We start from the raw sequence: 22860 nt of genomic DNA on the forward strand, positions 1-22860 counted from the left end.
CCTAATTGTGCCCATTTTCCATAGCCTACAAATAAGGAATAAGCTATATTTTGTGGCTTATAAATCAGGGTCTAGTGTTTCCCCCAGAAAATCCCAAGTAATTCGTTGCAGGCTCCCTCTCCTTAATTATGTCAACACGAGGGGGGTGTTGGTGAAAACGATCCCTGGTGCTTTTCCCTGAGCAGCAACAGAAAACATTTGTCATTGCATTGCCAGGGTTGTTACTGCCCTGTTGCATCAGGTTGGAGTCTTGGGATTTGAACTCACCAGCAAATTTAGGTTGCAAACCTTTCTCCTCAAAGGCTGACTACAAAACAGACCTGTCTGCTGGGTTATCTCTTTTTAGCTTGGCAGCTCAAGTCCTCTCTTAACCCCACACGATGCTTTAATGTCATAGAGAATTTCCAGTGTTTCTTGTAATAACCCTACCTCACATATCAACCAGGATCTGGGGGGAAAAAAAAAAAAAGGAGGAATTCTGGCTCTAGAGAGGGTTATTTAAACAATCTTTGTATGATGTTGAAGGGGCACATCCTCTGTGAAATGCCCGTGTAGTTAAAATTCACTTATTCTTGTATTTGCATGGTAGAAGTGGAATTAATTTGATAGATCCCATTGCTGCTGTTTGGAAGTGCGGCAGAAAACTTGGTTCAAAATTTCCTGCTCACTTTTATGCAAAGCACCCATGAAGTCAGTAACTGAAACTTGCAGTTCAGTTATTGATTTATGTGATTTTTTTCCCTTTTCATTTTATAGATTAACAAAAAGAAATGCCTGGGCACGGCCCATAAACCTCTGTTAACGGCCAAAAAAAAGGGAAATATTTCAGGTAATGTACTTGGAGCACCTCATTCAATTTGGATGTGCTCGGGACTCAGCTCCATTGGATTTTCATCATAAAAGCCACGATTTTGTTTTTAAATTACTTAGAGGCTTAAATTCAGCCTAGATAACGGGTGTCTTTGCTGTGTCAAATATTTCAAAGAGAAAAGCCCATATTTCTGCTACAAGTGGAATGGTGTCCCCAGCTCCTCCTTTCCTCTGCTCCAGGTTTGGGGTGGTTTCTGCACTGCTGATTTCCCTGGGAGTGCCTCCCTTTATTTCCCCTCAAACTCCCTCATCATGGACTAAATTATTGCTTAATAGGAGTAAGGACCCGCTGGACATCTCTAACACAAACAACTGCTCCTCCCAGGGTACAATAATTCACACTATTTGTTGTGTGCAACAGTTTTTCTTCACAAATCCCTCTGTCCCAATTTTATGGGACGTCAGCTTTCAGGGGGGGGAGGAGCTGCCTTCACTGATTTAATGTTCTGTACCAGACTAGAGTTCAACACGTAGGAATTTCGCTGGTTTTGTGGATTTTTGTGGAGATGGCTGAGTTTTCATGGAAAAATCCCGGTGGTGGTTTGTAAGATGGACAGCTGTGCCTCAGGGATGAGTGTTCTGTGCCTCAGGGATGAGTGTTCTGGGCTCCTCATTCCGCCCACAGCAGCAGTGGGTGCCTGTGCTCCCCGGGATCTCTCATTCTGAATGGTGGGAAGGTGACTTTTCGGGATCCCCCTCTGTCTGCACGGTCTGTGTAAGGAACCAGGCACTCCTGTCAGGCCTCTGGAAAGCAGGACTGATCCTCCAAACTGGTTCTGGCAGCACCAAGAACAGTGGGGCAGCTCAGGCTCTTCCCTCTGGAGGGAATGGTTGGGCACTGATCTGGAGCTGATCCAACTGCTCCCGGTGGAGACTCCGAAGTTTCCCGGTGGCAGAAATCCAGCTGGTGTGGAATCATGGAATGGTTTGGGTTGGAAGGGAACTTGCAGGTGGGGAAGATCCACCCCCTGCCCTGGGCAGGGACACTTTCCACCAGCCCAGGTTGCTCCAACCTGGCCTTGGACACTCCCAGGGCTGGGGCAGCCCCAGCCCAGGGGGACATTGGATGGCAGAGAGGAGGGGCAGCCAAGGAGAAGCAGATGGTTATCCATGTTATCCACGTTTGCCAGCGGGCACTGGAAAGGCTGGAGAAACAGGGTGGGAGTCTTGCAAGATGTTCTGGGAGCTCCTGCCTCTCTCCCTTCTCTGAGGCTGTGTGCCAGCTGCTGTAAGCTCGGGGTGCTCTCCATGGCGAGGGAAAAGGTGTTTAATGACAGAAATCAGGCTGAAGAGGTGTTCCTCTGAGGGCTTTTGTCCCAAATGCTCTCTGGGCAAGGTTGGTTTTCTGCCAGATGGTCTGAGCTGAGCATCTGTGTGACCCGAACACCTTTAACCTCGATACCTGAGCGAGTGACCCTTGGGGAGGGACACAGAGCCCAGTCTGCAGGGCAGTGGGACTGGTGTGAACTGGGAGGGCGGGAGGGACTCCCCCCCAGCCCCGGGGGGGCTGCCCAAGGTTTCTCTCTGCAGATAATCAATCCAGGGTGAGGCCCCGGGCCAGGCAGAGCCGGGGAGCAGGGAAGGTGTGTTTTCAATCACAGTGCAATAAGTGATATTTGTTGTTTCTTTTAGAGGAGGATTTTTTTTTATGAAATGGAAAGGGGGGGAAGGGATTTCTCAACAGAAAGGAATAAAATAAAAGAATATGATCTGGCCTGGAATGATCCTTCAGAGCACTGACAGCAAAATCCTGGAGTGGATGTGCTGTGTTAAAATATTGTTGAAATGCTGGTGTCAAGTTGTACTCAAAGAGTATTGTTCCTTTATCTAGGAAAGCATCTTCTGCCTAAATGGTTTATCCTTGTCAGTTCTCTGCTAATAAAGCCTCTGTGTCATTACAAGTCCTTACGTGCTCACAACCACTCCAGGTATTCTGAATTTCACTTTAAAGTAGCAACTACAATTAACCAACTAAGCCAAATTATTTAGCATGACAAAGGTCCACTTGAGCTGAAGTGCTGTTCTCTAATAGAACTGAAATGAAAACACAGACTTTGGGTTACACCTGAATGAAAAAAATGCTGCTTTTTTCTTTTTCCCCCCCGGGAACTTTCTCCTCCTCAGAGCACAGATCCCAAAGCAGGTCATACATATATTACATGCAGTATATATAATATATGTATTGTGTATGAGATATGTATTATGTTTGAGATATATATGATATGTATACTACATGTTATATATTTATAATATATAAAGTATCTAATATATAATATCTGATCTATATTTTATGTTATATATAGATATATAATATTGCTATATAACATATAGTATATATAATGTTATATATTAGTATATATATTATAGTATATATAATGTTATTAATGTATTTTAATAGTATTATATATAGCATTATACATTGCATACTTTATGCACATATCTGTTATATGTACATACATATATTATATACATATATATACATATGTATATATACATATATATGTATATATATATACACATATATATGTTACATATACATATATATGTTATATATACATATCTATATTATAGATATGTATATAGATATATAATATATGCATATGTGTATAATATATGTATATATATAATATACTATATGTATATATAGTACATATATGTTTTATATCCATACATATACTATATATATATGTATATATCCATACATATACTATATATATGTATATGTAGTACATATATGTACATATGTACACATATATTATATATGTGCTCTTATATGTTATATAAGATGTTCATGTTATTTAATAATGCTGATGATGGTGATGATAATAATAATAATAATTATTAGTGTTCTATTTATTTGTCGATAGTTATTTGCATTTATTTATTTATTTATTTATTTATTTATTTATTTATTTATTTATTTATTTATTTATTAATTATCGAGCGCGGACGCCCCCGCGATCCCCGCGTTTCTCCTCCTCCGGCCGCCCCAGCCGGTCCATGCCCCCCCGAGCCCTCCCTCTCCTGTCGGGGGTGGGGGGTGTGTCCCCCGCGCCTCTCTCCCCTCCCCTCCCTCCCCTCCCTCCCCGCACTATTTCGTGCGGGCGGAAGGACACGCTCTCCCGTTGTCGGCGGCGCAGGGATCGGCGGCGCGCGCGGGGCGCTGTCAGTCAGCGCGGCGGCGCCGGGACGCGCCGGGCGCAGCGGAGCGGGAGGGACGGACGGACGGACGGACGGACGGACACACGGCCGCCGGGGACACACACACGGCCGGCGGGGACACCGCGCACCGCCACCGCAGCCTCGTCCGACCGCGCGGGGGGAACGGCCGCCCGCCCTCCGCCCGCCGCGATGCCGCGGCTCGCCGCGCTGCCCTGGACCTTGGCGTTGCTGGGAGCCGCAGGTAACGGGGCGGCGGCGCGGGGCGAACAATGGGACGGGGCTCGGCGGCGGTTTCCCCCCCGCGCTCTGCCCGCGCCCGCCGTGTGCGGGGCCGGGGGCGGCGTCCGAGGCTGTGTCGGGAGGGGGGCTGCGAGCGGGACCGCGGCTCCCCCGGGAGCGCCGCCGGCGCGGGGTGCGGGGGGAGCGCGCACAATGGGGCGGCGGGGATGCTGCGGGCGGCGGGGATGCTGCGGGCGCCCTTGGCCGCTCGTGGCGCGGCGCTCGGCAGCGGCAGGAGGAGGCGGCGGCGGTGGCGGTGCGGCGGTGTCGTTGTGTCGTTGTCGCGCCGGGTTCATTGTGGATGTCGAGGATGCTCCAACCCGCCCCTCCCGCCCGGGCGAGCGCGGCGAGGGAGGGGATGCGGTGGATGCGGGAAGGGCGGGGGATCGAGCGGCTGGAATAATGGGGAGCGTGGGGGAGAAAGGAATAAGGGGAAAGGAAAAAAAAAAGAAAGGAAGGAGGGGCGCGGGCGCTGCCGTTGTGGAGCGGCAGCTGGGCGCGAGCGGCGGGGGGGCCGCGGCCGATGGGCGCGGGGGGGCCCCGCCGGTGGCCGCTCGGGAGCCGCCGGTACCGCCCCGGGAGCGGCAGGTGGGGTGGGAGCGGCCGCACCTGCGCCGGCCCCGCCCCGGCGCGCGTCCGTCCGCCGGGATGCATCCCTGGGGCATCCGTCCGTCCGTCCGTCGGTCCCCGCGCTGTCCGCCCGCACCGGGGAGCGTTCCCGCAGCCCTTCCGCGCCCGCTCCTGCCCCTGCGAGCGCTTCCCCCCCGTCCCGTCCTGCGGCTCGTCAGCCCCTTCCTCCGCCCCACCCGCACCCCTCCTGGCCCGAAGCCCCCGCACGGCTCGTCTGTGCCATCGCCACCTCCAAATTGCGTCTGTGCCCCGCAGCCCCTCTCGGCTCGTTTGGCAGCTGCCCCCCATCGCTGCCGGGGGTGCCCGGGGTGCCCTGTGCCTGTTTGGGTGCCCTTGCCGTGTTCCCCCAGCGCTGCTCATTCCCAGCCCTCGCTGCCCGGCTTCTCCTCGCCCCTTCCCTCGGCGCTGTCCTCGCCCTCCCTCCCTCCCCACGCCGAGGATTCTTCCTCTCCCTCGGCGCTCCCTTCTGCTGTGGCTCCCTCTACTCTCGCAGCAGCGATCGCTGCCGTGCGGCTCCATCCCAGCCCCGGTGCTGCTGGACCATCGCCACCGGTGTGCTCCGACCCGAGCCACCTGTTTAACGTCAGCACAGCACCCGTCCTTAGCGAGGCACAGCCCTCCCGTGCTGCTGCAGGGCTTCCCTTTCATTTAAGAAAAACGTATTGCTGCTTATTAGAGGGGCTGTATGACAAATAAGGGGTGGTTGTGTTCCCGTTTCCAGCAGTTCTTCCCCGTATCCAGCTCTGCATCTGGCTCGGCCACACCCTCCCGTCCCCATCCCTGCACATTCCTGATCTCACCCGCTCGGAGATGCCAGACTATGATCTGTGATTGCACAGCCCTCGCCTCCCTGACACATCCACACAGGCTTTCTCGGCTGTGGGAGGGGAGAATAAAGCATTTTTTTTTTTTTCCCGGGGAAATAAATGGGAGTAAGCAAAAGAAAAATTATCTGCGTATCATCTGTTGCCCCACTCAAATACATGTTTATCCAATAATAATAATTATGAATATGCAGAGTGCCTAGGGAGCTGCACAGCTGGAACTGTTAAATCAGCATAAAATGGAGAACACAAAAACCAAATAAAATATTAAAAAGCTAGAACAAAGCAGCAGCAGTGTTTATGGTGAGAGCAGCACCCAGCACTTCAGCTCTGCTTTCCACCCCGAAGGATGCTCTGGTTGCCTTTTTTGCCCAGCTGATCTCACTGGGCTGTGATGGAGGAGAAAGGGATTTGCTTTGGGCTTTGGTTCTGCTGCAGGAGGTGTCATGAACGGGGGGAGCAGCACTGACTGTGCTGCTACAGAACCCCCAACTCCGGCTGAAAGGTGAGGGGAGGCAGCAGAGGATGGTTGTAGTGAGGAATCCCTGAGGAGCGTGTTGTCTGAGCCATAGTAGTGGGCTGGGTTCAGAACAACAGTGTGCCTTTATGGCTTTTGGGGTAATTCCACGTTTTATATGTGTCCCTGTGGCCTGAGATAGTGATGATTTATTTAGTCTACGGTTAAATTAAAATATTCTCTGATAATTTAGGGGCTGATTTACAGACACAGCAGATGGCTCGTCTCCTTTCATGCACATCCCGAGAACTGGTTTCTTAAATAATAGAGTATTATGTATAAACGTTTTCCTCTGAACCTGAAAATTCCTGACTTGACTGTTGGGTTATTTTTTTTTTTGTGGGTTGTTTTTTTGTTGTTGTTTGTTGGTTGTTTTTTTTTCTTAAGGACATTTAATATATTAGTAATTTAAGGAGTACCCAGTTTTTAAGTGTTAAAGATTGTGGCTGCTCTCCAGGCTGGAATTGCCTTCACTTTTCTTGGCTCATCTCCAGAAACATAAATTTTAACGATAGACTTTCCTGCCATGGGGTAAGTGATTGGTTCCTTGTTAATAGAGAGTGGTGTGGTTTTTGTGTCTGGGGGGTGGGTTGTTTGTTTGAGGGCTGGGAGGGGGGTAATGCCGTGGATTTCCTCCCCTGGCTGGCAGGGAAGCAGAACCAATTGCTGGGGGAGGAGGAGGGGATCCTGCATCTGCTGCCATCAGTCTGCACAGGGAAATAGCTTTGGTGAGAGACAAAAGCACATTTTATGTTCTCATTTCAAAGGCCATACTGCGCTTCTCCTCGTTATTGAACACCCCTGGTGATGCTGTTTGTACAGAGAATGCAAATTCCATTTTTTTCCGGGTAGGTTTTCCGTGTGGTTTTTGGGTTTGCAGGGCTGTGTGTTCCGCTGTGACCTGATCTATCCATGACAATTCTGGTGTGCTCTTAACTCCCAACTTGCAAATAGTAGAACAGATATGATGAAGTTCCCAAAATGCCTCTGGGAGCAGACTGGGAGAATCTGTCTTCTTTGGAAGTGTCGTGGCTCTTACACAGGGAACATCAGGAGATTTCAAGTAGGGGCCATGACAGTGTTTTTCAGGTGCAGTGAAAAGACATGTCTTTGTTGTTTCCCCAATTTTGTACCTTCACAGGGATCTAAGACGTAAGAGGAAATAAGCAAAGCGACTCAAGTGTAGCCACAAAAGTTGGAAAACAGCGAGGAAGCAAAATCGTGTTGTTCGTCTCGCTTTGTGTGACGGGGAGAATGGGAATAACGGGGCTGAGGGTGTGTCTGGGAAGGGAACTACAGCTCCCAGGCAGCTCCACTCTCCTGGATGGGTCCTTTGCGCATGTTTTCCTAGGAATTAATTAATGTGCCGGTTTTCATCACAACAGTCCTGGAGGGGAGGGAAAAAAAAAAAATAAAAAAAATAAAAGAGCCACCGGGCGAGTAGACTTTGAGCCATAAAAAAAAAAAAAAAAAAATCACAGAAGCAAATTTGAAGGTCAGATGCGTGCTGGCCGCGGCTCCTTTTGTTTGGGAAAAGCCATTAGGGCGGTGGAAAGCCCCGCAAAGGGATGTAAATGAGGTGGGTTCGGCGGCAGGGCCATTGTGCCCCTCGGCTCCCGGTGTGGAAGTGCAGCTGCTCATTAGGGGCGATGCCTTTTGAAGTGACCGTGAGAGCCCCCCCATGGCAAAAACCCCGCGGAGGGGCATTGGGATGTGGGGGTTTAGTTTACAGTGGAGGTAGAACAGATGAAAATCAAGGATAAACTTCAGAATAACGTAAATTCGTGGCTTAAAGTCCAGTAGCTTCCACCATACCGAAGATGATGCGAAGGCAGATGATTGCTGTCCATTCCTGCTCTGCTGGATCTTCAAGGATAGGAAAGTGGTGGAGTCACCATCCCTAAAAGTGTTCAGAAAACACGTGGCCGTGGTGCTGGAGGCCGTGGTTTAGTGGTGAACACCCTGCTGGGTTGACAGGCTTGATGATTCTAAAGATCTTTTCCGGCCCTAATGATTCTCTGATTCCACAAAAAGAAATTTCAGGAGGGATTTCTTGCTGGAAAGGGTGCTCAGGTGCTGGAAGGGGCTGTGGAGTTCCCACCCCTGGAGGTGTCCAAGGATGTGGCACTCAGTGCTCTGGGCTGGGGGACAAGGTGGGCATCGGGCACAGGGGGGACTCGATGGGCTTGGGGGGCTTTTCCAACCTCAGTGATTCCGTGAGAAATCTTGTGCCAAAACACGTGGAGGTGTCCAGGGTAGATGATGATGTGTGTGAAAATGCCCAGGACCACCTGAGAGCTTCCTTAGAGCCATTCTTGGACCCCCTTATGGGCTCTGACTTGTGAATTTGCTCTTGGTTTAACACAGGCAATTCCTGTATTTGTCCAAGCAATCTTGGGCAGACGTAGAACATCAGTAACCTGAGTCCTGAGAACTTCAGATCTTTTGGAGAAGCTGATTTTTGGGGAATAGGCAACAATGGAAGGTTTCCCCTGGGAAGCAAGTGCAGGTTGCTGTAAGACACCAGGGTCCTGTGAAGCAGCTGTGGGGTGTATTCACACAGCTGGGTGAGGTACCAAGTTCTTTAAGGTCACATCTAAAAGGGAATAACCAGCATGGAGATCTGGGAATCCTTTAGACCTGTGTGTTTGCAGCAGAAGTCAGGGAGCCTTGTTCTGTTTGAAGAAAATGAGATGCTTGTGCCTGAGCACTAATATGTCTCAACTTCCTGCTGCACATTCAAAACCAGCCCTCAGTTTTAAACTGAAGGAGGGAGACTTTCAGCTCAAGTCTGTAATTGTTCACTGCAGGTTCTGTGTTTGTGCCCTGCCCCAGGTAACAGAGGTACCAAAGATCTTTAAGGTTCTGACTGTCCACTGGTAAACTCATCCTTAGGGGCCTAAAGGCAGGTCCCAGAGGGCCCCAAATGCAGGGAGGGACAGACACTGACCCCACAGCTGTTCCTGCTGCCCTGTGTCACGGCAGGGCTGAAGCCTCTGGCTGTGAACCTGATGCAAGAAAATTAAGTTTAGGCTGGAGACAGTAATGTGAGACGTGCTGTGGTTGATCCATCATCTATTTGCATCCTGGATCTTGTGACAGGACAGACAGAGAGCTCTGGATGTGTTGGGAAAACTGGGAGTTGCCTGATTTATTACTGTCTTGGTGGAATAATGTGGAAAATATTTTGGAAATCCAGTGGAATGGTTAATTTCGAGTTTATTTCGAATTCAAACAAAGAGCCCTCACCTCGTCAGGTCCTTGTTGGCCAGCACAGGATGCACAGAAAGAAACTCCTGCCTGGTTTCACTGTTGTGGAATTGCCAGTTTCGTCCTGCCTTGAGTAAAAATATTTGGGCTTCCTTTGCAAAATGTTTGTGTTTGAGGCTGTTCCCACCATTGTAAATCAGGGTGGGCACTTTGCACAGTTTGTTACTGAAATCAGGCAAGGCAGGTGAGTTCTCTGCCAGTGCCCCTGCTCATCCCCCAGCGCTGGGAGTGCTGGGCCCGGGACAGAAACATCCATGGACTAACTGGGGTGAGGGCAGGGAAGGGCCTGGAGCAGCTCTGCTGGGGGAACAATCCCAGAAAGGCACCAAGAGAAGACCCAGAGGGATGTTATTGTGGAGAAACAGCTGGTGGGAAGGACTGGAGAAGACAACCAGGCTCTGCTGTGGTGCCCAGGACAGGACAGGAGACAACCAGGTGGAATACAGGACATCCTGTCTGAATGTGGCAAACAGAACAAAACCCCCTCTTTTTTTTTTTATATTTTTTTATTTTATTTAGTTGACCCCTGGGACAGGTTGACTGGAGAGATTGGCATTTAACACCCACCTGGACTCACTCCTGGATAACCCGTTGCAGCTGATCCCCTCTTGGACTGGATGATCTTGAGATGTCCCTTCCAACCTCAATTATTCTGTGATTTCAGAACAGCAACTCTTATAAAAATATTTATAATAGGCACTTGTTTAAATATTTAATTTACTATTTTTTGGTTTATATCAGTGATATGTATCAAGCTGGAAACTTTAAGATAAATGAGAATGTTAATTATTGGCTACTGGTTTATGGTTAATAATTTACCATGTTGACTGACTTGAAATATAATTCCAAAGACACGAATGGGAGTGTTTAAACTTGTGTGAAAAGGTTGGGAAGTGTGTGAGATAAAGGGTTAGGGGAAGAAATGAGTCAGTTAAACATAGTCAGGCTCCATTTTGGGCAGAGTAGGGTTTATCAGTGCATGGAATAGGAGAGACCTGGCTGGGTTGTACGTGGAATGTGGTAAATCAGGTGGTAAATCATAAAAAGTGGTGATGAAGATTTTAGGCAATGGAATTCCAAAGTTGTCTCCAGATTTGAATGGGCTTTTCCATATGTTTCATCTCCTGTCTCAAAAGCAACTCCATAAAAACTACTTTAAGCATTGCTTGAACTGCAATATATTCATGCAGAAGTCAGTTAATTGTCCCCGAAATTAAATCGTAAGATTGTAAAATTTCTTGTTTGCTGAAGAAGAAACCCCTAAACATTTCTTTAAAATAAAAACAAGCGCAGTTATTTGCAGTGAGTTCCAACTGCAGCCTTTTTAACATGAAGATTGATGTGCATTAGGCATTCAAAAATTTAAATCCTATTTCTTCCAGCGCCTTCATATCTGGGATATTCAAGGCTGCGTTTCAACACGATACAAAAGATGAACAGGCAGTTTGGTGGTGTTTGCACAATATTGGCAAATTGGGCTCTTAATGTGCGGTATTATTGCATAATCTGATGTTTCAGATAAACAGTGGCAATAATGGAGGGAACCTCGGGATCTGGAGATGCTCGTTGGTGGTTCTCAGAGCCCACGGAAAGCAGCCTGTCTGTGCATATTAATCACCCTTTCAAAGGAAGTTTGCCTTATTTGCATTGTGTGTGCTCTGAGCAGTCCCATAGTGTGGCTGGGAGAGCAGAGAGGCGAGGGGGGGGGCTGGAATTGTTGTTCTCAAAAGGGTTTTTATTCCATTCAAGTGGGAAGGCTGAATGCGGGAGAATCAGAGCAGTGTTTGGGGCAAGAACAGCCCCTTTTGGGGCTGGGGGAATGTGGAAACCCGGCTTGGAGGGGCTGAGCACACCCTGGTGTGGTGTCACCCATGGGGTGCCACAGATCCACAGCCCAGTGTGCCAGTGGATCCGGGGGTTATGGGGAAACTGGGGTTGGAAATGAAATATTGGTGAAATCTTCTGGTTTTTGCCTTTTATGGACACGGTTCCAGGCCTGGAGCCCTCTGGAAAACATGTGGGAGATGTAAACGCTGGGGGACATTCTATCTTTGGGGATAACAAGGTTTCCTAGGCTGCATCTGGTAATGTGGTTTTTACCTTAATTCTGCTGTTCCTGTGGAGCCAGGTGAGGTGATGTGTTAATGAGCTGCAACCTTTGGATGAAAAAAATCCAGGAAAGGTGAGCTTTTGGTTACTTTTCCAGGAGACATCCTTGCATAAACAAGGACTGGGTCTGACAGCCTCAAAAAACCTTAAAAGCTCTTTCTTTTTAGGTTCTGAAACATGAACTTTAGTGACCAGTCGAGATGTTTCGATCACTGATGGCTCACGAACTGTTTTGCTTGGTGTTGTGAGAGACGTCCACATAAAAGATGTATGTGTGTAAATATATGTATATTTGTGTAGGACACTCTAGTGGCAATTTTCTTTGGGCACAGGGAGGAGGAAATTGCAGATGGAGCCTGTGTTTGCAGCGGTTTTAAGCAGCAGCACCAACAGGTTGATGATGATCAAGCTCATCTGTTCCTGCAGTGATTTGTTTCTGCTGAGGGCAGTGGAGAAATAAAGACTTTTGTGGGGAGCTGCAGTTCAGACAGCTCAGATAAGCCCCGTGAGATGTTATCAGAGGGTGCTGCTCACTCAATAATATTGAGCTGGGCTGGTTGCTGCAGTCCTTGGCCCCTCTTTGATTTTCCTTGTGTTATCAACCACTTGGGCATATTGTCTGACACGGGAATCATTTTGTTCTGCTCTGAACTGTCAGACAGTTCCCTTTCAGTGTGGAATTCAAGAGTGAAGTGCTGTAAACTGGGAGGGGTTTAGGAACAGTTATCCCAGGGCTTTGGAGAGCAGAACAGTCTCCAGTGTGGCTGTCCTGGCTGGGCTGAGGTTGATTTTAACCTGAAAAGGTCTTTGCAGAAGTGAGTCACTGGGATGGAGCTTTTGGTGTTTTGTTCTTGCTCTCTGTGCTCAGAATGGTGTTTTCAATGGATTTGTTTGTTGTGGACATGAGGAGTTTTTGTGTGAATGATGCAAGAAGACAGGAAGAGAATTCTGTTGACAAATGTTCATTTTGTTGTATTTCAGTGGGAATTGTGGGGTGTGCAGTGTATGTGTGCAGCTGGGGGGGTTCTGGGCTGGGGATTGATGGATTTTCACTATGGATCAAAGCTCTGCCCGTGTGTCACTGCTGTTACCACACCTCCAGTCAGAAGGGAAACCCCCAAACCATCAATGCAACACACTTTGCATCACTTGGGGCACTTATTTGCTCCATATTTTCATAGAAAGCACGTTGCACTGGCAGCGTTTAGAGGTGGGGTGTAGGAGCAAATAATGTGCCCAGCCAATGTTGTTCTATTTCCCTTTAGCTGCCTCGGTATTGTTAGATAATTAATATTAATTGCTGAATAGTTGTGGAAGGTATGGCACGGTTCTGAGACAACAAAGCACTCAGTGCACACCTGGGTGTGCTTTGAAAGCCTTACAATAACCATTTTTAAGCTCCCTCTCTAGTTGTGGGTATAAATAACACACAGCAACGTGAGTAAAACATCTCTGTGCAGCTCGGGATGTGTGCAAAATGCATACCCAGTATGGGCTAACTGTAATTTTTTTGGGTGCTTAATTTTGCATTTTTTCAGTGTGTTGGTGGTGAAAGTCACCAGGCACTTGTGTGCAGCATTTTAGAAAAACACAATCGGCAGCTGCTTGTCCAAGTCACTTATTAAATTATTCTAAGCCTGCAGAAATCAAAAGAACAGACACAGGAACCGTGTTTGTGTCGTGTTTTCAGCAGATAATCCCTCAGAAGTATAACATGCTTTTAGGGGTTGTGAACAGACTCACAGAATTACTCTGCAGTCCCCTAAATCCTTTTGGAGTTTAATCTCCTCATGATCTGTGGGATGCAACTTGAAGGCATTTAGCATTTATTATTATTGTTTCCTCCCCAGTGCTGGGTGTTTGTTTAGGAATGGAGCAGGCACGTTGGAACAGCGTTAGGAAGATCAAATGTGTGTCTGTGTTTATTATGGCCACAGCCTGCAAGGGACTCAGAGAGCTGCTGGAAGTGGAAATCTTAATGAATGCCACGAGGAGGAATAAATCCTTGTATTCCAGCTGAGTTCTGCTGAAGGAAACTCGTTGCTTGGGAGAGAAGGGATGGCACATAGAGGTTTAATTTCATGTGGAGTCCTTTCTAGCTTTGCCATTGGGTTTTTGGGGTTTAGCTCTGTGATTTTTCTCCCTTTCTCTGTACAATGAATATTTCATTCAATGCTTCATTTGTGTGAGCAAACTCAGGGGGGTTTGTGCTTCCTGGCCAGCAGTGATGTGGAGCTGCAGTGTCCAGGTGTGTCTGTACCTGGGGGAAGAGCGAGATTTCTGCTGGGGAACGTTTCTGTGTCATGGGATAAAAGTGATTTTTTTTGTCTGGGTGCTTGGAAATGGGTGTTTCTGTTGGGAGGGTGCTTTTATTCCTGGCAAAGGAGTGGGTTTTGTGGCCATGCACAGGAGGGAAATCCTGCACTTGGGGTGTGCAGAGCTGTTATCACCCCAGGGACAGCCATGGATAATATCCAGGAGGGACCTTGTCTCACCTGCAGGTGTTGAGGGATCACCTGTCCCTGGGAACAGGGTGAGGTTCCCAGTGGTTCCTGGAGTGGAGAGCAGTGTCAGTCTGCACAGTGGCCATTGATTTTTAAACAACTGGGCGTTCCTGGGAGTCAAAACGATCTGTGATGATCCTCCTGGCAAAAAAAAACCCCAAGGCTTTAACTGAAAGAGGGAAGAATTTGCCTTCTGAGGAACAGGACCTGAGTGTGAGCTGGGGATGGGATGAGCTGTGGGTGGGGAGCAGGAGATGCCCAGAGCTGTGTGAACAGGGATCTTCTCCTTGCTGCCACTCCCAGCTCAGCTGAAGGTGGCACCGCTGGCACTTGAGCCAAGCTGTCACCAGCTCGGAGCATTTCACACCTCGTTCTGTTGGGAGAACAGAAACCTTCTTCTCTTGCAACCAGCAAAGCTGAACGTCAGCGAGCCAGGCATTAAAGAGGCTCCTTCCTGAGAGATTCCCTTTGCTCAGTCTCTGAGCCAGAAGAAGACTTGCAGTGTAGCAAAGGGTTTTCACTGGGCTCTTTTTAAAACATACACTTTCTGAAGCAGTTATATTTCCATTATTTCACTAAGTAGACACTGAATATTCAGGTTAAACAGGCAGCTTTTGCACTTGGAGCAGAAGGACACCTAAAGTGTGTTCACCTTGTATTTTTCCTGTACTCTGTGCCTGGTCACAGAGCAAACACACTGCAAATATTTGCCCTTTCATCAACAACAATCATTGGTTTTTGCTTATATAACAAGGGCAGAAGTATTTGGACAAAAGCTTGCTGGGTTTGCATGATTTTACTGGGAAAATAATAACTTTTGGTAAATGAGAGAACTCTAAAAGGTTTTTTCTTTTTAATGGGTAATGGTAATCCCCAAAGAAGAGACTGAATATATCAATTATCTATAGCTGAAAGTCCTAATGGGGATTTCAAAACTTCATCTGCAGATGAAGAATACTTGTTTGATGAAAAAGGGCCTAGATTTAAATGAAATCACAAACCAAATGTGGACCAACCTGACCGTTTTTGTTGCAGTTATCCATGAATTTAAGGTTGTTTTCCTGTGGCTTTGTAGCTGCAGTCACTCTGGCAGGTCTAGGGAATGATTAGTGCCCTATTCCAAAGCTTCTGTGTATTCCCAGTAGTTGTTTTTCATCAACCTAAATTGGTACATACAAAGCAGACTTGAGATAAAAATAGCAAGTCCCACACTCCCTTATTTTGTGTGTTCAGGCCCTGCATTATTTATGGCTTTCTGCAGTGTCCTTTGTGTACAAATGCAGTTGTGATTTATTATTTATTGGACAAGCAGAAGTAGCTCCAAGTATTAAAAAACTGAAAGATAAAGGTATTTCCTTATCAGGTGAATGGTTTTCTTATCTCCTTTTCCTTGAAGATTGCAGGGAGTAGTGGGAGCAGAGGAATTCAGCTGAAGTGGTGAGTGAAAGCAATGCTGCTGATTCCCTTGGAATTTAGCACTTTAAATGGATTAGAACTAAAAATACCCCTGCCTGGCATTGCATCACATCCAGAAGCCTTTTAAAGTATCTGCATTTACATGTTTGATGTCAGTTGAAAAGCGTTTCCACACTGGAGCTCAGTGAGAGTCCCGTCCATGGGGGTCTCTGGGACTCAGGAGCTGCAGCATCTGGGTGTGGGGCATGGCCTCAGTTAAGGTGCACTGGGGAAGGGGGAGCCCAGAAGCAGCACTTGGGGAAAGAAAAGGTGATCTTTGTTCCATACAGGCTGTGGAATTCACTCCTGGGACGTGGGGGAGCTTTACCAAGAATCAGCCTTTTGGGACTTTGGCTCGGGGTGGGATCTTTGAGCATCCTGACCAGCTGTTGATCAACTGTCCTGCCAGCTAATTCACCTGTTCTGTCCTGTGGGGAAATGTGGGAACACTGTTAGGGCTGGAGGTGTGCTCCTGCTTATCCTCACAGACACAGAAAAATGGTGTTTTAGCACTGCAAAGGGAAATAACCGGGTTTGGTGCTTTTCTGAGAGCCTGGAATTTCATTGCCACAGAGGAGGGGGCTTTGATTTAAATTGTGGCTCCTGCTTCTGTTCTGTTTGGACAAACTTTACTTTCACATGGCAATGAAATGATCTTGGTGCCCTTGTAGAGGGGCTGAAACAGAGAAATACATCATCACACAGTGCTAATTGGGGTCTTTTAAAGGAGGTGTGTGATACCACTGTGTCAGACATCCTCATGCATTCTTAGTTTCTAAACTGCTGAGAAAAGAGTTATAAATCCATGCAGTATTTTTTTTTTTTGCTTTATACTGAATATTTCTGTTAATTTTTGGCCTGTATTTACTGTAACAGAAGCTGCATGTTCAGTAGCTCTCAAGGTGAGTCCCTGCTGATGTTTAAGGTGTGGTTTGGGGTTTAGGTGATGCTTCTGCAGCTTTCCAGAAGCTGAGGAAGAGCGAAGGGCAGTGTTATCCTGATGGATTTGATGGATCAGCTGCAGGCACTGCAGGGAAGGGTTTTTGGGTTGTGTCTGCTTTCATCTCGTTGAGATGTTCAGAGAGGTCATAAATCAAAGCCAGGTAAGATTTGGGAGCTGTGGTCCAGGTTAACATTTTGGACTCCACTAGATGGCACTGATTTATTGTGCTGTTGATAAAAAAAAAAACCACCAAATGCAGTTTTGTGAATTACAGAGGGAGGTTTTTATTTTTGGAGCAGGAACCATAAATAAGGTGATGAGGATGCTGAATACTTATATACTTGTCATATATATATATATATATATACATATATTCCTTCATGACCTCTTGCTTTTGAAGTGAAGCAGTGAACTGATATTTTGGATAGGATGGGTAAATCACGAGCACATCTTTTAAATATTTAGAACTGGGGACCCATCTCAAAACAAACAGTTATTTTTTCTTATCCTCTCTGTGTGAACAGCCTCTGTTGATAAAAGACAAGGACCTGCTGCAGTGTGTTGGGGCAGGCAGGGTTGGGCTGGATGGGTTGGGCTGGATGGGTTGGGCTGGATGGGTTGGGCTGGATGGGTTGGGCTGGATGGGTTGGGCTGGATGGGTTTTCCAGAACTGTGTCTCCAAACATGGTGGGATTTTGGGCAGGGCAGGGCAGGAGCATTCCCGGTGCATTCCAGTAATCCAGGTACTGACTTTGGTGGCACCAGCTGATTTCAGTGGGATGGTGCTGAGGGGCACTGAGTGTTCCAGGAGTGTTTTACTCCATCCTAATGGCCAGGACAGGTATTTCTGTGCCGTGGATACCCCAGCAGTTCTCCCGGAGCTGTGTCCTGAGAGCCAAGCCCTGGGTGAGGGTCCCACTGGAGGGGCCAGGCTGGGACCTGCCCCTGCCCTCCTTGGGAGTGTTACTCTGGGAAGGACACTGGGATAGTCTGAGACTCACAGCTCTCCATTTTTGGCTTGCTGGGAACAAATTCCCCCGTGGAGCTGGGGGATGTTTGGCTGGGACAGAGAATTCCCAGCATCCCCAGAGCAGGTACCTGAGAGCTGGAGCTCCAGGGAGGCATCAGAAACTTCATCTCTTTTGCCTTTTTCCCTGCATTTTCTGTGCCATCAAATGGCACCACGAATGCACAAGCCCTCAGTTCCGAGGCAGCCCAGGAGCTGCTCAGCACTCAGGATGCTAATGAGGATGAATTCTGAAGAAACCTTTGTTCCACCAAACCTCCTTTATTTCGTGTGATCTCCCTTCCCTTCCAGGCGAGGGGGAGCTGTGAGCAGAGCTGGGAGCAGAGCTGCTGTTTTACCTCGGCTGACTCTGCATCCCCAGCTCGTGGGTGTTTTAATCTGGTGCCACACGAGAGGGATGGAGCTGCTTCTCTCAGCTTTGTGTCTGAGTCACGGGGGGGGTGCAGGGCCAGCTCCCCACACACAGTGCAGCCTGTGGGGGTTGTTTCCTTTGTCTCCCCCTTCTAGTGATTTGGAAGTAAATGATCTTCCAAGGAAATCAGGCTCCTTTTTGCCATTGGCAGTACCTGCTTTCTGGATCCACCTGGATAAATGGATTTTTAATAACTTTTTCGTGTCAGGTGTGGCTCCAAGTGCCTGGGAATAGCCTGTGTGTCCCCAGGGCTGCTGGGCTCGGGTGTCCCTTGGATAAATCACAAATCAGCCTAAAAAAGGGCGTTTCCTGGAGCGGCTCTGGGTGTGTTTGGTTTGTTGTGGGGGATAATCAGAGCCCAGGGAGGTGGGCAGGGGGTGGGTGATGAGCACAGGGTCTGTTTTCCAGAACAGAAGGTGGAATTGGAATTTATTATCTGCCATTCTTTGCAAGCAGATGGAAAACACTCTGCTCATGAATTTGCAAGGGAAAGGATTTTGGAAGCAGGCTTTGCATGTGTCCTTCCCCCTTTTATTTGCCATCCTTCAATTCTTCCTCGTTATTGGAGGTGAACTTGGGGGGTGTTCTGCGTCCTGTTGTTGAGGTGGATAACCGGGGTGAAAAGTCCCCAAACCATCCCACCTGAACGTGTTAAATCGATGGAAGAATTGTGAATAAAATAAGGATGGTTGAGGATTCTCATTATACACTTTGTATTTTTTAATGTAGCAAGAACCTCCATCCTGGAGATAATGGTCCCGTGAAGAAGGGGGACCTGTTGGGGCTGAAGATGCCACGAATTTAATAAATGAGCAGCTGAATAACTGGCTCAAGGGGGCACAATTGTGTGTTGGAGTTGGGTCTTATTTGTTTGTGGCTTTTTTCAAGGGGGCGATTAATTAAGTTGATCATTTGTTTTGTTGTTTTTTTCCGTTTAAGTGAGTGTTAAAACAGGTAATTCTCACGCTGCGAATGACGAGGAGCTGGCTCCAGGTCATTCCAGGTTTGCCTTAGCTGTGTTCTGCTGCAGACGGAGTGCAGATAAGAGCACTTGGGAATTAAGCATTTGTTTCTTTTGGCCCTCTGGGTGTCTGCCCCGTGGTCTTCAGGCTGTGATTGGGCATTGCAGAAGTCCCTAAATATACCAATTGTATAGAAAGTGTATACAAATTGCATACCAATTGTATACAAAATATACCAATTGTATAGAAATTGTATACAAATTGTATACAAAATATACCAATTGTATAGAAGCAGCAGTAACCCTTAATGATTGATTACTTTTGTGATTTTATTAATCAGGGAGATTTTTTTAAAAAAATTTATTTTTTTTAATTTTGTTTTGTTTTAATTTGTAAGTAGTTGTAATGTTGCTGGTTACTCTGGCAGAGGCTTTTTCTGCTGCAAAATAAAAAGCCTTCCGAGGGCAGCTCGAGGTGTGGAATGAGCCAGATGGTTACTTAACCTAAATCCTCTGAATTCCCTGAGGACTCCAGGCCCTCGCTGCTCCCTGGGGAGTCTGGGCTCCTTTAGCTCGTGGCTGGGGCTGCTGGGAGGAGATGGGAGCACTTTATGGGATGTCCAGCTGGTCCCTGTCAGCACCTGCAGGGCTGGAATATCCCAAGCTGTGGAGCTGTGGGGGAGGCGGTGCCAAAAATCAAGGATCTCCTGGATCCGGGGCGTGTGGAATTGCATCAGAAATGGGACTTGGAGATGTCTCTCTGCAGCTCTGGAGGCAACTCAAGTGAATGTTTGTTTGGGTTTTCCTTCTAATTAAAAAGGAAAAAAAGTATATTGTGAGTGTCGACAATGGATGAAGTAGAGAAATCCTATTTTCATGCATTTCCATTGTAGTGGAAGGCCTTGAGATCAACCACCTGTACTCTACCATTTCCATTTCTAGTATATTGTGTATATATTACAGTATATTTGCACCATTTCAGTGGTGTTTTGTGAAGCTCTGACTTGCCATTTCTGTCTTCCATCCTGAGACATCCCATCACCTCTTTTCTCCCCCTCTCCCTTGGCAGCAGCAGGGAGGGGCAGAGATGACAGAGCAGTTATTGCCCATTGAAGGCTGAGCAGGTCCTGTATTTCCTGATCCCTCACAGATTTCTGCTCTAGAATTAGAAACCCGGGGTATAAATCGTGCTGCCACTTCCAATTAATCGCAGCCAGGCAGGAGCTGCCTTGTTCTCCTGCCCCTGAGGAGCAGCTGCACCCTGGACTTTGATGTCCTGGCAGGACAATGTCCAACTGTTCCCCTTCCAACTGCTCCTCCTCGCTCCTGCTTGGTGGGGAGGGTTTGGGGGGGCCTGAGATGTGAGAGGGAGCACGAGGTGGGAAAAGCCTGGCAGGAAATCGCCTCAAAATGCCCTCGTGGAAACCTCAGCCTTTCAGCTGAGATGCACTTGAGAAGCAGCAGAATTTTAATGCTGGAAAAGAAATGGGAAGGAAGGAAAAGCTGTCCTGTCTGAGGGGGGACACCCCATTTTCAGTGGAAAGTGTATTGAAGGGGGGAGAAACTTAGAGCTGAGGGGTTTCAGGGAGTGACGTGGCTTGTGCTCGGATAAAGCCCCTGTTTCTGCCTGGGCTTCCAGAGAATATGCCCGTGTTTTCCAGGGGGGATTTTATGAACTCCACAGGCCAGGAAGTGTGGAGAGAACTGGGTAGTTCCCTCCTGGTTTGTGCATGTGGGTTTCTGTGCAGGAAATCTGAATTTTTGCAAGGTGAGGTGCTTGAGAAAACAGCCAGAAGAGCAGAGATAAAGGATCAGTCGGTTAATGACATGTTTATAACTTGTATTTAGGTGGTTTGGGTTAATTCTCAGAGATGGCATAAAGTAACAGTGGAAGATTTTTCTTTCTCTTCTCTCACTTAATGGTCCATTACTCGCCTAATACATCCAGTAATTGTGGCTAATTGAAGCTTAAAAACACATTCTTATTTATGTTTTCAGCAGTAATAATTTTTCCCCCGAAGCCCAGTGAGTCATGTTCTCAGAGGGGTTTGTTGCTGTTCACTCTGACAGAATTCCTGCTTCCAGCCATGGAGATCCCACATTGCTGTGCCATCTGTTACCAAACTTGGCGAGTTTGTTTTTCCCAGTTTGCAGCAATTTGAGGGAGAGCAGGGGAAACAGAGCAGGTGATTAAAAGTGCAGTTCCGGTGGGATTTCAGTGGTGCAAGAACGTGGGGGTGAGGAGCAGAGAGGGACGAGGATCTGCCTTGGGGGTTTGGTGTGTTCTCTCACAGCAGATGATCCGACTCGGATATTGTGACCAAACCTGCAGGTCCCTCCCTGTATTTACCCTGTCATTAACCAATTTCATTGTATTTTGTGTATTTCTGAAGTCGCGTCTTCCTGTAAGTGCAGCTCATTATCTCTGCTCTGCCGAAGTGGCGGGTCGGGATGTCCCAGGAGGTCGTGGCTGATGATAAAATCACCTTGCATGTTAGTTCTGATTCCCCACCAGCCTCCCGAGTGCATTTTTTAATGAGCTCACGCAGTAGAAAGGTCCATTGTTCTCTCCACCAACAGTTGTTGGCTTGTGCTGCTTTGGAGGGCTCTGCTTGGGCAGAATTCTTTGCTTCTCTGGGACTTGTCATTTGGGTTTGGCATTTTCTTCAATAGATGCAAAAAGGAAAAAAAAAATCATCAGAATACGTATTTAATTATTTGTGTGTTAGTGATGTGAAGCTCCCACTTCATTATTTGGTAGAGACAGTCTTTGAAACAGAATTTTGAGGAAGCTCAATCAGAACAAGAATGAGCAAACAAGGCTTGGAGCAACACTTGGGAGGAAAATGCTTCTTAAAACTCAGATCCCCCGTCATTGAGGGGGCTGATTTTAGGGAGAAGTTGATTGGACATGAAGTACATAAATACTGCTGCAGAGCTGAAATGGTTCTGTGGGTATTTATGCCTGTGCAGCTGCATTGCTGCCACAGCACGTGAGCAAAGGCAGTGGCACATCTATGTTTTTGCAGAGCAAATTTTGCCCTCAATTATAACAGAAGTTGGGGTTTTTTTTCCCCCAAATATTCAATCAGCAAGCTTGGATTTTTATCTTGTTCTGTCACAAGACAAATCCTACCCACAGTTTGGGTTCCCTGTTTTTCTCCTCCCTGTGCATTAACCAGCACATCTGTCCCCAGATGTTCAGGGGGGTGTTAAACTGATTTACATTTCCATGGTTCAGGTCCATGCTGAGCTGTGAGTGTGATTTACACTGGAAATAGAATATTTTCAGTGGGAAGGCAGTTCTGATTAACACTTGGCAGAACTTTAGGACTTGCTGTTGTGTCAGAACTGAAGGAATTTTGTGCTGGGATGTGAAGTCCTGGCCCCCCTCAGCACTCACTGCTGCATCTGGCACTTGGATGAGAGGCTTGTGTACACACAGGTAAATTGAGATTCCACAAAATTCCTGCTCCTGAACTCCCCTGCTCCTGAAACATCCCTTTATGGTCTTTTAGTGCCTGGTTTCTGCTGTTCTCAGAGACACTGGTTTTTAAACAGGATACATCATATTTAGCTGAGGGAGCCCCACGGGGTGGTTCTGCCTTCTGGAGAGGGGTGGCTAAAAGAGAGTTCTGGGGTGTCTTTTTAGGAATTCTGTCTGTAAATTTTGGCAAACAATCCACTCTTTTTAGAAGTTCCACTGGATTTATAATGTGGGGACTACTGGGGCTCCTCATGTTCTGGTTCCAGACACACCCTTAAGCCTTTTGTCTTGAAATAGCCTTGACTGTTTTTATTTATTAATATTATTTGTTCTCCTCAAGGGAGTAATGCATTTATTGTGAGCTGTGAATGATCTCCTTCACGTATTTTTTGAAATCTTTGGGGAGGAGC

The 22860-nt window shown here is 47.3% G+C and overlaps 1 protein-coding gene across 12 annotated transcripts in view; it reads left to right on the plus strand.

The window, feature by feature from the left end:
* Positions 1 to 4047: 4047 nt before the first annotated feature.
* NCAM1 (neural cell adhesion molecule 1) overlaps positions 4048 to 22860 on the plus strand; it is an 87855-nt gene continuing 69042 nt past the window's right edge. For 3 of the 12 annotated variants that reach the window (XM_064634622.1, XM_064634623.1, XM_064634628.1), the window contains exon 1: positions 4054 to 4273. In XM_064634622.1, coding sequence (XP_064490692.1) covers positions 4222 to 4273 — 52 coding nt within the window. In that variant the 5' untranslated portion in view covers positions 4054 to 4221. Of the gene's footprint in view, positions 4274 to 22860 lie in introns of all 12 variants that reach the window. The other 9 variants (XM_064634629.1, XM_064634626.1, XM_064634618.1 and 6 more) reach the window with 8 other exon arrangements.

The sequence above is a fragment of the Pseudopipra pipra genome, chromosome 23, assembly GCF_036250125.1.
Source record: "Pseudopipra pipra isolate bDixPip1 chromosome 23, bDixPip1.hap1, whole genome shotgun sequence".
NCBI lineage: Eukaryota > Metazoa > Chordata > Aves > Passeriformes > Pipridae > Pseudopipra > Pseudopipra pipra.